General features: G+C 37.3%; 1 protein-coding gene across 1 annotated transcript in view; it reads left to right on the top strand.

Moving 5' to 3' along the window:
* Positions 1–17,642, top strand: part of ACADL (acyl-CoA dehydrogenase long chain) — a 40,036-nt gene that overhangs the window by 2,534 nt on the left and 19,860 nt on the right. The window contains 5 exon segments of the mRNA XM_017889420.1: positions 2,339–2,494; positions 5,028–5,165; positions 6,574–6,738; positions 13,897–13,914; positions 13,916–13,961. Of these exon segments, the coding sequence (XP_017744909.1) occupies positions 2,339–2,494; positions 5,028–5,165; positions 6,574–6,738; positions 13,897–13,914; positions 13,916–13,961 (523 nt within the window).

Below are 17,642 nucleotides of genomic sequence, written 5' to 3'. Positions count from 1 at the left end.
AAAAAAAAAAAAAAAAAAAAAAAAAAAAAAAAAAAAAAAAAATATTGCAGATATTTCCTTAACACAGTATAGGCTATTCAATTTTAAGATCCAGTAAGACTGGGTTTTAAATTCTGGCTCTATTATTTACTCATTATGTTGACAAATGATTCGGTGTCTTACGGCCCCAGTTTCCTAATCTCAGCATAGTTTTTTCCTGAGGAAAACTCTCAAGTATGGAAAATCTATATGGACAAATACGTGCTTTATAGTTTTATCTCTACTAGCAAGAAAAAGGAGTCGATCATTTCCATTATAGGGATAAAGTAAATGTTAGTTTATTTGATGCAACAGGACAATGGTCAAGCTCCCCTGCATGTCTTGGTCCCCTGTTATCTCTTCTTCCTAGAATCTCTGATCTCATCTACTCTTCTCAGCCCACTCTGGCTACACTTGTCTTCTTGCTCTTTCTAGAACACATCCGACACGGTTCAGATATACAGCCTTTGCTCTAGTTGTTCTTTTGTCCTAAAATTCTTTTATTCTAGAGGTATGCCTGGCTAACTCTATCATCTTCAAGGGTTTGCTAAATCTCACCTTTCTGGTTTAAGCTACCCTGACTGCAGTATTTTTTTTTCTTTTTTTTTTTTCTTTTTTTTGTTTTGTTTTTAGTGACAAGGGTTCACTATGTTGCCCAGACTGGTTTCAAACTCCTCAGCTCAAGCAATCCTCATGCCTCAGCCTCCCAAAGTGCTGGGATTACAGGTGTGAGCCCCTAAGCCCAGCCTACTACATTATTTCATACAGCAACCTCTGTCTCTGCCTCCCCCCAGGCACGTACTCCTGATACCTTCTCTACTTTTCTTTTTCCATAATACGTATCACCTTCTATGGTATTATATAATTTGCTTATTTATTGTTTATTCAGTCTCCCTTTGTTAGAATGTAAGCTTAAAAGCCAAGATCTTTGTCCTCATCTTAGTCCTTTGTTCATTATTGTATCCCAAGTTACTAGAATAGTGCCTGGCACAGAATTGGCACTCAGTAAATATTTGCTAACTAAATGAATGAATAAGCCACTAAAAACATGATAATTAGGGAAACCTTAGAAATAGGTTGTAATAGCGACTGGGTGCAGTAGCTCATGCCTGTAGTCCCAGCCCTTTGGAGGCCAACATGGGTGTATCACTTGAGATCAGAAATTCAAAACCAACCTGGTCAACGTGGTGAAATTCTACTAAACATGGTGCAACTCTACTAAAAATACAAAAATTAGCTGGGTGTGGTGGCAGCGCCTGCAATCCCAGCTACTCCAGAGGCTGAGGTAGTAGAATGGCTTGAACCAGGAAAGCGAAGGTTGCAGTGAGCCAAGATTGTGCCACTGCATTTCAGCCTGGGCAACAGAGCCAGACTCTGTCTCAAAAAAAAAAAAAAAAAAAGAAAGAAACATGTAATAGTAAAAAGAGTTATTTTTTTAAAAAATGCTTTAAGTCTACTTTGATTAATTACATGAAATAGATCTTTTCTGGATAAGGACTAGAAAAGAAAAGGCAGGGTCCAACTAAGGAAGAAATACACTAAATCGGAATTTAATGCGAAATAGAAAAAGCATCCTTTGGCAAGATTTGAATATATGGTAAGTTTTTTAGATGTGAACTTGAAAATGTACAAAATGATGCATAGATTTTCAAAATTTCTTTCGGGAGGTACTTCAAGGGAAAAAAAAGCTGAAGACCACTGAACTAAAGGAACTACAGAGCAGTCTCATTTTAAGCTCAGTGTGGGAGGGATGGGGGTAGGTCCTAAATCCATTTTACAGAATCTTTATCAGAGATTGATGAATATTTTTATCTCCACCCAGATTGGCTTTGTAATGTGGAAATTACATCAACACAGTTTGCATCTTACACACCTGCAATTTGAAATTGTGTGATTCTGGTTAAAATACTAATTTTGGAAGCTTTGCATTATTTTAAACATTGTACATGATATGAAAATTTATCAGTATTACTCTATTGTACTATTTGAACTTTACATAATGTAATCCATATGTCACGTGACAATACCGCATTTCACCTCAAGTCAGACCTGTGGTTAGTTCTAAGCATCATCTGCTTTAAGGATTTGGAGATGGAGACAGAGTTGAATAATGATAAGGTACTTCTTAATTCTAGCTACATGAGGTAGATCCCATCAAAAATGGTGGCACTCAAATTTGAACCCAGGTTTGTCATAATTCAAACTCTCTACTCGCCTCTCAAGTTTCTCTGTGAAAGAAATCCATGTTGTTCCGTGGTATTAATTTGGATATGAAGAGTAACAATTCACTTACTTTTCCTACTGCATATATTTTTTTAAGATGTTCTCATTCTGGAGGGGAAGAACGTCTAGAAACTCCTTCTGCTAAAAACTTAACAGATATAGGAATTCGAAGAATCTTTTCTTCAGAGCATGATGTTTTCCGGAAAAGTATAAGGAGGTTTTTCCAAGAAGAAGTGATTCCTCATCACTCAGAGTAAGTGGCACATTTTCCTCTAATGAAATGTACACTAGGGGTATGATAGGACCATTTCCTAGAATGCTATATATTACTATACAGAAAACATAGTATGTTCAGGGCTTTATTAACATTTTTACTGCTCTTCACCATAACACTGTAAGATCCCAGGATTCTTGGAGCTTTTAAAATGAATTGTAAAATGTACTATACACAAATAAGAAAATTTGAAAATTTGCAACTTAGTCTAAGAGTAGTATTTTTGAAAACCATGGGTAAGTGGCAACAAAATACTAGTCAATTTCTTAGTCTTTCTTTTCTGCTTCATGAATTAATTAAACTGTAAAACACAAAAGTCAGCGTAATGCAAACCTTGGTAAGAATTGGTTAGCTCTGGATATTTCTTGATTAACTAATTACTACTATTTTATTGATCAGAAACTTATCATTTCTATTACAATAAGATTTTGCTTCATTTCCAAAATTCACTCAATGCCAGTACAGATGCTCCTTAATGTAGTAGGGGTTACAAGTTGAAAATATCATAAGTCAAAAACGCATTGTTATTATGCTAACACTGTTATTATGTTATAAAAACAAAAAAAAAATCTCAGCACAGTTATATTAGAAGCAGAAATTAGAAGATTAGTAGAAATGAAGAGAGAAATGGTTCAGGAACATCATAGGTTTGTGAGGTTTTACACACCTAGCCTACTACACGCCATAGTTGAGGCCAGCCTACATTAAACATGCTCAAAACAATTACATAAACCTACAGTTAGGCAAAATCATCTAACACAATGTCCACTTTGTAATAAAGTATTAAATAACTCATGTAGTGTATTAAATATTCTAAAGAAAGTGAAAAACAAAATGGTTATATGGATACTTGAAGTAAGCATGTTTTTGACTGAATGTGTATTGCTTTTCACCATCGTAAGTAAAAAAATTGTAAGTTGAACTGTCATAAGTCAGAGACATCTGTATTTTACAACACTTAGAATGGTTTTTAAATAGCATTAAAAGTAACTTCCATTAGGTTTTTACTAATACCTTCTTGGTAAGAATGATCAAAATAAGCTAAACTCAGAAGCCAGAAGCCATAACTAGTCTTTGGTGAAAAGCAACTAGCTTCTGTTTTGGGGGGTTTTGTTTGTTTGTGTGTGTGTGTATGTGTTTTTTAAGACATGGTCTCACTCTCTTGCGGAGATTGGAGTGCAGGGGCGTGATCATAGCTCACTGCAGCCTTGAACTTCTGGACTCAAGGAATCCTCCTGCCTCAGCCTCCCAAAGTGCTGGGGTTACAGGTGTGAACCACTGCATCAGGCTTCAACTAGCTTCTTGTAGACAAGAGAGACATGGTACACTTGGCTCTGGTACAATCTCTTTTGTTTATTTCTTCACTGCTTTTCAATTTTATTCCAGAAAAAATCTTGCGAAGGCTTTGAAATAAAATAACAGGAGCTGACAAATTTTAAGTCAATAATAAAAATATTTCCAAAGCTACTTTAGGCAACAACTATATTCAAAACACACATGGTAATCCAACTCTTAAAATTTTTTGTAGTGTCTCTAATTACCTTCAATCAATATCTTCAAATACCCCATGTCTCACTATAATCCACTTAAAAATACAAAAATTCTCAGATATTTTTTCACTGTCTCCAGCTAGCCATCTGTTTCCTCATTCTGCCATTCTCATTTTTAAAGAAGAAAAGCTGAGGTTGCCTATCTTACACAAATGACTAATGTTTTCAGAAGTTCATTTGATATAGAGCTATGGTGCAAGGTGCTTCTGCTCTCCTGTTCTTCCTATTTAAACTGTAATGAGGTTCCCTATTTTGTCAGCTTCTATATGCTTGTCCCATAAGTTCAGCACTTTAAGGAAATATGCCAAGGAGAATTGCCTTTTACAATACAGGTTAGGCAAATTCCCGTGACGACATGCCATAACTAAGCTTGCATGTAAGAGTACTAGCTAGCAAAACTACATCAATGAATATCAGTGGGTATAATTTTCAAGTCCAATAAATAGTCAAGATGGGGAAAGACAATGGCAAATACAAATAAGAGGAGAGTGCTGGGTACAGTGGCTCATACCTGTAATCCTAGCGCTTTGGGAGGCTAAGGTTTGAGGACTGCTTGAGGCCAAGAGTTCACGACCAGCCTGGGCAACATAATAAGACCCCATCTCTACAAAAGAAATTTTTTTTTTGGCCTTGTGGCATGTGCCTGAAGTCTCAGCTGCTCAAGAGGCTGAGGTGGGAAGATTGCTTGAACCCAGAATTTTGAGGCTGCAGTGATCCATGATTGTGCCACTGCACACCAACCTGGGTGACAGCCCTGTCTCAGAAAAAAAAAAAAAAAGGCAGAAAAAAGGAGGAAGAGAAGTGATCAAAGAGTCAGAGGCAAATAGAAGCATATGGCTAATGTAAATAATTACCTTAAATTAAGAATGCATTTCTGCACAAAATCTTTCATAAGTTCAAAGTTGTAGCCATTTAAATAATATGAAAAAAATCTCTGATTTTAAAATATTCGTTATTTGCAGATGGGAGAAAGCTGGAGAAGTAAGTAGGGAGGTTTGGGAAAAAGCTGGAAAACAAGGACTGCTTGGTGTCAATATTGCAGAGCATCTTGGTGGAATTGGAGGGGATTTGTACTACGCAGCTGTTGTCTGGGAGGAGCAGTAAGTATGGAGACCTTTAAGGCTGAGCCTTGTTTTGTAAACACACCACTCAACTTCCTGAAATGACCAAAAAAAAAATGTTTTCTAATCTTGGAAGATTGAAAATTCAGTGTAAAATGTAAAAGACTATACCACTCATGCACTCTTACACGTTTTTTGAATGTGGGATAATAAGAAAATCCTTTTAAGTTGCTGAAATAGGTGCTATTAAAATTAAAGAGATCTTTTTTTTTTTCCTGCCAATGCTTACGGTTACTTTTCACCCTTAGAAAAGATATTTGAAAGAGAACAGCGGAGTAGAAAATGTTTCCATCAAATATACTAGAATTTTAATATATAAGAGCAAATAAAGATTGCAGTTGAAAATGGGCAAAGAATTTGAAGCAATAATTCATCAAAAAAGAAATACAAATAGGTTTTTTTAAATGAGAAAACTTCATCCTTACTAACAAATGCAAATTAAGCTTATCTGGAGGTATCATTTTGAGTATCTATAAAATTAGTGAAAATGAAAAATCCTAATACCCAGGGCTGACAAGATTGCAGTGAAAGTGACACACTATTGGTGGCATTATAAATTAGAACAATAAATTTTGGGGGGGATTAAAAAGGTGAAAACATATTTAAAAAATATATTCCTGCTCTTTGACATAGAATGCCACTTTGGGGAATTCATTTTAAGGAAATAATTTAATAGGAAAAATAGATGCTGTGTTCAGAAATCATTGTCATGTTAGGTCACAGTTCTCCAAATGTTGAAGCAATCTAAATGTCCAGCAGTGGGAGAATGGATAAGTAAATTATGGTACATAAACAACTTGGAATATTTTGCAGCTATTTCAGATTAAAATCTACATAAGAAAAAATAGGATTTTGTTGTGTCATAGAATTCATTTTTAAATTTTAAATTTTTCTTTGTGTGTGTATGTGTGTCATACTTTTAAAAGAAAGTAGCAAAGTACACAATTCACTCCATGACTCCATGTCTTGTTTTGTTTTGTTTTTCTTTTTTTTTTGCTTTTTTATTTTTGTTCTTTTGTTTCTTTGTTTTACCAAGACTCCATCTTATTAGAATATACCCTTATGGCAAAGGTCATTAGAGGAATACAGTTATTATTCCACTGTGTTAGAGGAATACAACTGCAGGTGATTCATATTTTAAAATATTTTATCTCTCAATTAAATAAGTGTTCATTGAACTCTGTTTAGCACTGTTATTGTATTGAAACCAGAAATTTTAAAATTAGTAAAAAAAAAAAGAGAGAGAACACACTCAGGAATGTCATAGGTTTGTGATGAGACAGGCCACTACCAAACAGTTTGATAGGCCTTTAATACGTTGTTGTTATAATAGTCATTTTTTAATTGTTATTTTATGCTCTAATTTTTCTTCTTTTTTCATTCTAAGAGCTTACTCAAATTGTTCGGGCCCAGGTTTTAGTGTTCATTCAGGTATTGTCATGCCCTATATTACAAACTATGGCTCAGAAGAACAGATTAAGCACTTTGTTCCCCAGATGACTGCAGGCAAATGTATTGGTGCAATAGCAATGACAGAGCCTGGAGCTGGAAGGTAAGTTAATATTTAGTTGGCTTTGGATTCTTGGAAGCAGTGCCTTGACATTTTCTTAGTACTTGGTTAATACATAGACTGAGCTATATGCTAGGAGGAATGCAAAGATGAACACAGGATAATTCATGACCTCAAGTAGGAAAATAACAATAAAGCAGATTATAATGTATGCTATGTTTGAGATATTAACACAGTTTTATGCAAAGAAAATGGTAGTGTATAAGTCGAATTTTCACCATAATGAATTTTACTTGTAGGGTGAGATTCACATGTAAATGTCAAGCAGTTTGTTACAAAGTTGTATTTGGAATTCTGGAGACAAGGATGGAGTAGCAATAGGTTTTAAAAGTCTTTCATTTATAAGAGTTGATACAATAGGAATGAATAAGATCATGCATTCAGTTATTTCCTGGTTATTTTGTAAATGTCTTCAGTGTGCCAGGTGATAGTAGTGAACAAAACAGATGTGGCCTCTGTGCTTAATGAAGAGAAAGGCAAGAAATAAGCAAGTATATATATTTGTAATTATAAATTATGATAAGTACTATGAAGGAAATGTACTGTGCTATAGACTAATGGTATGTTTGTGTTTGGTGGGATACAGAAAAACAAATTTAGATATGAATGCTAACAAAGGCCTATAAAAAGTGGTTGTATTTAAACTGAGATTTGACAAATGGGAAGGAACCAGTTTTGTAAGAATGGGGGAAAGAGCTTCCACAGAGTGGGACCTGATCCTCAAGAGGAAAAATGAAAGACAAAAAAGGGACAAAAGAGGAAAATCTGGGCATTATGTTTCATTTGGAACTGTACAAAAAAAGATGGAGCAAGAGAGACAGAAGGATTGAGAGTTTTAAAGAAATCCAGACATGAATAGGAAGAGAAGTCAGTTAGAAAGGCTGTAGGAAAGGAGAAAGAAGTTAGTAATGTGAAGGCCACCATGATGTTGAGAATGGAGAAGAGGTTCTGGCAGACCTGATGATCCTTTGTGATTTCAGTAGGCTGGAGGGGCAGAAGTTACTTTTTATGAGAGTGAGGTGGTTGAGAAAACAGAGGCAGAGGACACAAAGTAATCTTTATCAGAGCTGAGTGGTAAACAGAAATGTAAAGAGAGGGCAGTGGTTTGAGGCAAACTGGTAGGGGAAATGATATATGTTAAAGACAGTAGCAACTTGTGGGTCAACAGAAAGTGAACAGTGCAAAGGAAGAACTTAAAATGCCAAAGAAACGGCAAGTGAAAATCCAGGAATTGTTTTTGCAGAAGTCAGGCCCTCCTTTTTTATTGTAAAATTTTCTTTTCCAACAGTGTTATTTATTTTTAAATATCTTAATATTCTATAGTGTGACTTGCAATATGTTTACATTGTATTTATCTTTTTAAGATATAAATCCCTAATTATAGGTCAATATTAACACTTAATTTTGTCAAAGATTAAAGGTTTCTGTTCACTTCTGTTGCCTAGAAGTGTGATCTAAACAAGTAGAAATTTAACCTTCTTCCTTAAAATTTGCTTTTAATTTCATTCTCTAAAATAACTACCTGGCTGACTGCCAATATTCAGATTGAGTTGTATTAGCTCTGTGGTTAGCATGTTCCACTTCCAGCTCATTGCATGTTAGCACTCACAAAGAGGCTATAGAATAAATGAGATCTTGATTTATCTCTAATTTATACATGCAAACAAAGGTTCATGTGATTTTTGATTTTGGTTTAAAGTCTCTGGCCTTATCTGTGGTTAAGTGTATATAATTAAGAAGGAAATCTAAGAATGAAGATGGAGAAAATAAGCAGATTTCTTTCTTTCTTTCTTTCTTTCTTTTGAAAGTCATTGAAAGTCATGAGAGGATAGTAAATAAGTCAGGTATTTAGAGAGATGAGCAAAGAGTCCATGTGGGTAAGAGAATATAAGAACAGAGAAAAGCCACAGATGAAGAAGAGTAATAGAGTGTTGACGAATTATGGAATTATGGTGTGAAATTGGCATGAAATAGGGAAAAACACATGGGAAGAAAAGATAGAAGATGGAATGTGGTTCATTTTGACTGCCCTCAGAGATGAATTGAGCACTGTCTGTATTTTTGGTTTGATTTGGCCTCCACAGAAAAAAAGGTTGCAATTGCTGAAAAACATCCAGAGTTTCACTGGCCCTTTCCCCTTCCATGGAGAAACACTTCATTATATATAATTATGTTTCTTTGTATGTTGTATTACTTTAGCATTTTATAAATGCTTTCATATTGATTTTATTTTATTATTTTTTAAAGAAGTGGAGATGGGGTCTCGCTATGTTGCCCAGGCCGGTCTCAAACTCCTGGACTCAAGCAATCCTCCTGCCTCAGCCACTCCAAGTGCTAAGATTACAGGTGTCAGCCACTGCACCTGACCTCATGTCAATTTTATTATATGGCTATTATGAGATATATGGAATATAAAGATATGATTTCTATATAAGAAGAACACAGAAAATAATAAATGAAGTATTTTGACCAAGTTCATAGAACAAATTGTTGACAGCATTGGAGCCAGAGTGTTCTGACACCAGCTGTGTGATCTTGGGTAAAAATCTCTGAGCTTCAATGTCTCTATCAGTGAAATTGAGATAATGATACTTAAGAAGATTATTGTGAGGGTCTAAACTGTTGTCTTTACTAAGTAGTATACTTTTCATTTTAATATTTCATATATAACATTCAAAACTTAGGAAAAATTTACAAACTGAACTATGCCATTACCTTAATTTCCTTTGATGTGTCCCTGTATAGGAAGATTCTTTTTTTTTGAGATAGAGTCTCGCTCTTGTCACCCAGGCTAGAGCTCCATGGTGCGATCTCGGCTCACTGCAACCTCCGCCTCCCAGGCTCAAGCTATTCTCCTGCCTCAGCCCCCGAAGTAGCTGGGATTACAGACACTTGCCACCACATCCAGCTAATTTTTGTATTTTTAGTAGAGACAGGGACTCATCAGGTTGGCCAGGCTGGTCTTGAACTCCTGAACTCAGGTGATTCGCCCACGTCAGCCTCCCAAAGCACTGGGATTACAAGCATGAGCCACCACGCCTAGCCTTAGAAGAATTGTTTTTTTTTTTTGAGACGGAGTCCCGCTCTGTCGCCCGGGCTAGAGTGCAGTGGCCGGATCTCAGCTCACTGCAAGCTCCGCCTCCCGGGGTTCACGCCATTCTCCTGCCTCAGCCTCCCGAGTAGCTGGGACCACAGGTGCCCGCCACCTCGCCCAGCTAGTTTTTTTTTGTATTTTTTAGTAGAGACGGGGTTTCACCGTGTTAGCCAGAATGGTCTCGATCTACTGACCTCGTGATCCACCCGTCTCGGCCTCCCAAAGTGCTGGGATTACAGGCTTGAGCCACCGCGCCCGGCCAGAAGAATTGTTTTAATAAACTATGTACAGACATTAGTTACTGATACTTTATACATACTTATGATGAAAAATATGATGTTAGAATACAATAGTATTCAGGCCAGGCACAGTGGCTCATGCCTGTAATCCTAGCACTTTGAGAGGCCAAGGTAGTGGATCACCTGAGGTCAGGAGTTCAAGACCACCCTGGCCAACATAGCAGAACTCCGTCTCTACTAAAAATACAAAAATTGACTGGGTGTGAGTAGTGTGCACCTGTAATCCAGCTACTTGGGAGGCTGAGGCAGGAGAATTGCTTGAACCCGGGAGGTGGAGGTTGCAGTGAGCCGAGATCGTGCCACTGCACTTCAGCCTCAGTGACAAAGTGAAACTCCATCTCAAAAAAAACAACAAAAAATAATACAATAGCATTCAGCTTTAATGTTCACAATCTGCATCCACCCTTTTGATGATAATCAGACTACAGATTGGTTCACATACCTGTGCCATTTAACCTATGTTTCAGATAGGTGGCTCTGTATTATACAATCTCTTTCTGAAACTTACTGTGATATTTGAAGTGATTAGATGTGTAATGGATAAGCCTTGAATTCGTGTGTTGGGGGTCCCCAAGACTACCCCCAGGTTCAAATGATTTGCTAAGAGGACTCGCAAGACTCAGCATATATTGTACCCATGGCTACAATTTATTATAGTAAAGGATACAAAGCAAAATCAGCCAAGAGAAAGTCTCATGGGCAAAGTCCCTAGAAAGCCAATAGCAGCTTCTAGGAGTTCTCTCCCAATGAGGTCATACAGGACATAATTCCTTCAGCAAGTTGTGACATGTGTGAAATGTTGTGTGCCAAGGTGTAGCTCATTAGAGACTTGGTGCCCAAGGATTTTATTGGAGGTCGGTCATATAGGCACCCTCTGCCTGGCATGTACCAAAAGTTCAGATCCCCAGAAGGAAAGCAGGTATTCAGCATAAGCCTAATTGTTTGCGCAAAGAGTTTATACAGTAAGCCACTCTTATGGGTACTGGGAGTGTTGCTATATAGCGTTGCTATAAAAAAAAACCTGAAACTGGGTAATTTATAAAGAATGGTGAGAACTCTCACCATTCTTTATAATGGTGAGAACTCTCCTGAAATCCAGATTCTCAGATGCTAGCCACAGACAATGTTGTAACAGGCCTTTCTAAGGATAGCAGTCTCAGGCCTGCTATATTAATTCTTTTCTGTATACTTGGCATTTTAATAATATAATTTAACAAGTGTTTATTGAGTGCCTGTTATGTACAAAGCAGCATGCTAGGCACAGAGCATGTAAATATGATCTTGATACACCACATGTTTTCAAAAAACTTGAGTCAGATAAGTGCAGTAGGTGGGAAGGATAATTCCTGTTTATTATAATTGTAATTCAAAGTCAATGCTCTAAGAGAGTATATTTGTTGCCTGATGGCATCTGTGACAAATTATCACAGACTTGGTGGCTTCAGACAATAGAAATTTATTCTCTTACAGTTCTGAAGGCTAGAAGTCCAGAATCAGCATCGCTGAGCCCAAATCAGGGTACCAGCAGGGCCACACTTCCTCTGGAGGTTATAGGGGAGGATCCACTCCTTTCCTCTTCTATCTCTTGATGTCTGTTGACGTTCCTTGCCTTGTTGCCTCATCACTGCAGTCTTTGCCTTTGTGGTCACATTGTCTTCTCTTCTGTCTATGAAATCTCTCTTTACCGCTCTCTTATGAGGACATTTCTGATTGCATTTAGGGCTCATCTACATCATTCATGATAATCTCTCTATCACAACATCCTTAAATTAATCACATCTGCAAGACTGTTTTTCCATGTAAGGTAGCACAGCCTCTAGGGTATAGGACCTGATATCTTTGGGATCATTATTCAGCCTAATACAGAGAGTGATTTAAAAAAAATGCAACTGGGTGCGGTGGCTCACGACTCTAATCCCAACACTTTGGGAGGCCAAGGTGTGTGGATCACCTGAGGTCAGGAGTTCAAGACCAGCCTGGTCAACATGGTGAAACCACGTCTCTACTAATAACACAAAAAATTAGCCTGGCATGGTGGCCTACACCTGTAATCCCAGATACTGAGGTGGCTGAGGCAGGAGAATCGCTTGAACCGGGAAGCCAGAGGTTGCAGTGAGCCGAGATTGTGTCACTGCACTCCAGCCTAGGCAACAAGAGGGAAACTCGGTCTCAAAAAAAAAAAAAAAATGTCAAGGGGCGTAAAATATAAACACCACTGTATTGCTCTGTTTTTGCGTTGCTATAAAAAAAACCTGAAACTGGGTAATTTATAAAGAAAAGAGGTTTAAGTGGCTCACAGTTCCACTGGCTATATAGGAAGCATAGCTGGGGAGGCCTCAGAAAAATTACAATCATGGCCAAAGGCATAGGGGAAGCAGACATGTCCTACACGGCCAGAGAAGGAGGAAGAGAGAGAAGAGGGATGTGCTACACACTTTTAAACAAGCAAATCTCATGATAAGTAACTCACTATCACAAGAACAGCAAGGGGAAAGTCCATCCCTACGATCCAATCACCCCACCAGGCCCCCTCCTCCAACACTGAAGATCATAGTTGAACATGAGATTTGGGTGGGGACACAGAGCCAAACCATATCACCCACATAAAGAAGAATAATTGGAAAAATTACACAAGTAATGTGGACTATTTATATACTGTGCTGTTTATTGTAGGATATTTAGATTTTGGGACCTAAGTGTTTTAACAATAGGGGATTATTTTTTAAAATTATGGTAAATCCATGATGATGCTCTGTTCAGCTAATAAGAAGTCATTAGATATTGTTAACAGATCAAAATCATATTATATGGTTCCAGTTTTATAAAATGCATATATATGTATAGTTATATCCATAGAAAATATTGGAAAGATATACCTTTAAAATGTTCATTCCAGGAGATAAAATTATTTTAAAATTATTTTCTCCTTTGGAATGCTGTCTATATTCTTAATATTTTCTTTAATAATATTTGCTTCTTTTATATTTAGAAAAATAATCTGTTCTACGCTTAGAGCAGGTTTGTTAGAAAAAAAATGGCATTTGAGACATGCTCTTTTTTTTTTTAAGACAAATTCTCAGTGTGTTACCCAGACTAGAGTGCAGTGGCATGATCATGCCTCACTGCGGCTTCAACTTCCCAGGCCCAAGTGATCCTCTCACTTCAGCCTCTGAAGTAGCTGAGACCACAGGCGTGTGCCACCACACCCAACTAATTTTTTAACTTTTTGTAGAGATAGAGTCTAGCTTTGTTTCCCGGGCTGGTCTCAAACTCCTGGGGTCAAGCAGTCCTCCTGCCTCAGTCTCCCAACGTGCTGGGATTATAAGCATGAGCCACCACGCCCTGCCTAATAGCTAAATTTTTATCAATAGAGATAGGGGAAGGAACCAAGGTGTTTAAAGGCAGCAAAGTACATGGTGACACGTAATCTCAGGGATACAGTGAGGCTTGAAATGTTATGTGAGTTCCATTGGGGTCTTGAATGTTGGTTGGGTTTCGTTATACTACTGTATAAAATCTGGCTAGTTTATATGATAAATCTTAATCATATATTCATTTGTGTGAGTGCTTTAGAATATAATAGATCAGCATGGTTTTTCAGTGCAATTGTGTGAACATTCTTAATATTCAGCAATTTTAAAATGGTGTAGCCAGTTTGAATAATCTAATTTACATACATACTTATATAATTTGCATAATTTAATTTTTATTATTTGATTAATTGTTTATCCTTTCTTTCAATTACAGTGACTTACAAGGAATAAAACAAATGCTAAAAGGATGGAAGTGATTGGATTCTCAACGGAAGCAAGGTGTGTAGAGAGGGACTTCTATAGCCCTTCTTTTCAGAGTCATGCCATGGGTAACAATGTCTCAGAGACAACTCATTAATTCTGTTAAATCTAGGGACTCATGCAGGAATTGAATTTACCTAAGTTGTTTTGGAGACAGCAAATTTACAACAAATATTACTTAAGATCTGTGGTACCTTCTATGTTTCATTTTGCATGCCCCCTCACTAATATGGCAAAGGTTGTTTTAGCTTCCAAACAGCCCTTATCAAACCAGAAAAAGACAAGGTGAGGCTCACATTGCTCAAATGTGGGACAAATATTAATAATACTTAAACTTTATGTTGATAAAAGATTGGGGAGAAGGCTTTCTCATATAGATCAAGAAGAATTTCAAAAGATTCTAGGAGAAGGCCAGGCACAGTGGCTCACACCTGTAATCCCAGCACTTTGGGAGGCTGAAGCAAGAGATTGCTTGAGCCCAGAAGTTTGAGACCAGCCTAGGCAGCAAAGTGAGACCCTGTCTCTACAAAAGTAAAAATTAAAAAAATTAGCTGGGCATGGTGGTGTGCTCTTTGGTCCCAGTTACTCACTCGGGAGGCTGAAGAGGGAGAATCACTTGAGCCAAGGAGGTTGAGCTAGAGTAAGACCCCCCCCTTAAAGAAAAGAAAAAAAAGATCCTAGGAGAAAAAGATATCAGTGATACAGTGATAGAATTTGAGAACCATTCAGTTCTACTAAATCAATCAACTCACTGATAGAAATGGAGAGTGCTTCCAATTAAGGTTACAAATGGGCTCAGGATCCCTGATATCAATGAGGGCAAATGCATTTGATATCACCGAGGACAAGTGATATTGCTCACCTAAAATAGTATCTGGTATATACTCAGTAAATATTTGTTGTTGACTGAGTGTTACGTGAAGGAAAGATGTTCATTTTATTTACTGTTATAAAACAGTCTTCCTGAAAATATGTGCCAAGGTCTGTTGAAGAATTAGTTTTTATATGTTTGTTTGGGCTAATAGCTCTGTATTTACAAAACTGAATCATTGGTGTTCTTCAAATATACTTTAATAAATATTTGTCTAAATAATTTATCCTAAGAATTATAATTAAACAGATGATAGCTCCAATATATAATCAGTTAACTCCTGGCATATAGAAGGCTTGTTTTGAAAGAGAGTGGGATATTTGGTTCGAAGTGAAATGGGGACCACATTCTCTTATACCTCTAGCTCTCTAAGCAGGCCTCATCTGCTCAGCCATAGTGTTTTGTGGGAACCACACAGGAAAAGTACCATTGACTCTGTTTCAAAAACTCTATTAGAAATAACAAAAAATTGAAAGCAAGTAAAAGTAAAGGAATGGGTAAGCAAATACAGTGCATCTGAACGAATGTGCAGCCATTAACATTAGCAACACAAAGTTTTTAACAGTACAGGAAATAATTATACATTAAGTGAAAAAACAGGATATAGAATGCAAGTACAGAAACATTTTACTATATTAAAATTAAAATATGAGAAAGGAAATTATGAACGATAGTTGTATTATATACTTATGGAGGATTATATTTTCCCTTTTCTTTAGAATTTTACATTCTCTATATAATATCTGCAATGAGTTTCTGTTATTTTATAAGCATTTAATATCCTCCCACCACCCCAAAATGTTGACCCTCGTTAGAGGTAATGTCAGCCCTATTCAAACTTTTGAGTGTCATAGTTAGGAAACAAACTGAGAAAACCCACTGCAAGGAAAATTCTCATATAACTCTGTGAGGAAGGGGGATCCACCATGGTGTTAAAATTCACATTAGGTCACACTGTTGTAGAAATGGTTCAGATTTTATTGATCCTTTGCTGTAATTACTTCCAATAAGACCTTCTGGAGAACACCACTTGATTTACCAAATTGAGCTCAGTGTATTAAAACGAATAGTTTTTGCCCAGTGAATTGCTCCTCCCTTCCTTTCCATTCCATTGTTTATTATCTGTAGTTAAAACATGTATGAGACCATTTTAGAGCATATCATAGATACTAATTCCTGGATGCTGTGTGATGCAAAACAAACAAAAAGCACTCATAGCATTTCAACTGTGGCAGATACACAGATGTTAGGAACTACACAGAAAGGTAGGAACTTGGTAGACTTTTAAGGTTTTTGAGCAAGGGAGTGGTGTAATGGAGCAATACTGTTGAAAAAATATTTTTGCCAAGATGTATAGAATTTTTTTTGAGGAACATCTTTTTCAAAATATATTTTTAAAACATCCTTTGGGGCCGGGCACAGTGGCTCAAGCCTGTAATCCCAGCACTTTGGGAGGCCGAGACGGGCGGATCACGAGGTCAGGAGATCGAGACCATCCTGGCTAACCCGGTGAAACCCCGTCTCTACTAAAAAATACAAAACTAGCCGGGCAAGGTGGCGGGCGCCTGTAGTCCCAGCTACTCGGGAGGCTGAGGCAGGAGAATGGCGTAAACCCGGGAGGCGGAGCTTGCAGTGAGCTGAGATCCAGCCATTGCACTCCAGCCTGGGCGACAGAGCGAGACTCCGTCTCAAAAAAACAAAACAAAACAAAACAAAACAAAACAAAACAAAAAACATCCTTTGGCCTCCTCTGTGCCAAAAAGAATTCTAAGCACTTAAGATAGATATATGAATAGGAAATGGCTAGGAGCTCCTAGTAAGGAGGCATGTTGATGATCTTTTATTATTGTGTCACCTATAACCATACTGCCACCACTATCTTCATTTGCTGTTGTGTAGACAACACTAACATTATTTGCCCATTTTTCATTATTTGTATGTTTCAGTGCTGTGCATTTTAGGTGATGGGAGTAACCAACATCGTTTTATACCCCTACTATTTCAAAGGGAGAGAGATTAAAAACAGATCATTTTGGTAAATTTGAGGTGTTGTAGGAATGCTTAACCCAGACTGGAGAATTTGAGACCTTTTGGCCAGTCTGATGTCTAAACCGTCCAGGATGAGTACAATTCATTGTAGCAGATTTGGGAAAGGGCCTTTCCCAAGTAGCAGAAACAAGATTTTCAAAAACTCAAAGGTCAGCAAGATCTCGCAATGTGATGGACAGCAAATAATTTAGTAGCTGACTCGAGAACAGGAAATTGGGGAGAGTGGGACAAGCAATAAGGCAGGTAAGGAGAGGTAAGCTAGTGCCAGTTTGTGATAAATTTTCTATTTCCTGCTAAGGGTTTTGAATTTACCCTGAAGCCTATTAGGAGCTATTCAAAAATGTTTAAGTGTAAAGGCAATATGATCAGATTGCATTTAGAAAAATCTCTCTGACATCATGATAAATGATACAGCTGTAGAGAGATCAGTTGTAGGAACTTAAGAAATGATGAGGGCTGGAAATAAGGTAATTACAATAGAATTGAAAGGAAGTAAATAAATTCCAAAAGTATTAAGATGGGTTAGAAAAAACTAGATGCTGAATTGAATATGAAGCAGGATGACAGTGTAATCTACTGAAGCATTCATTGAGACAGGGAAATAGGTTGATAATCAGGATTAGATAGGAGTAGTGGTGGGAAGGAATATGTCCCACCCATGAGTCGTCAAGTGGAAATGTCCAGAAGCAAGTACATATTCAGGTCCAGGTCCTATCAAGAAATGTGGCTTACCAGGAATTCGAGGCTGCAGTGAGCTATGATCACACAACTGCACTCCA

The sequence above is a fragment of the Rhinopithecus bieti genome, unplaced genomic scaffold (assembly GCF_001698545.2).
Source record: "Rhinopithecus bieti isolate Rb0 unplaced genomic scaffold, ASM169854v2 scaffold_17939, whole genome shotgun sequence".
Lineage (NCBI taxonomy): Eukaryota > Metazoa > Chordata > Mammalia > Primates > Cercopithecidae > Rhinopithecus > Rhinopithecus bieti.
The sequence above is the reverse complement of the archived record's forward strand: the minus strand, read 5'-3'. Positions and strand labels throughout refer to the sequence as shown.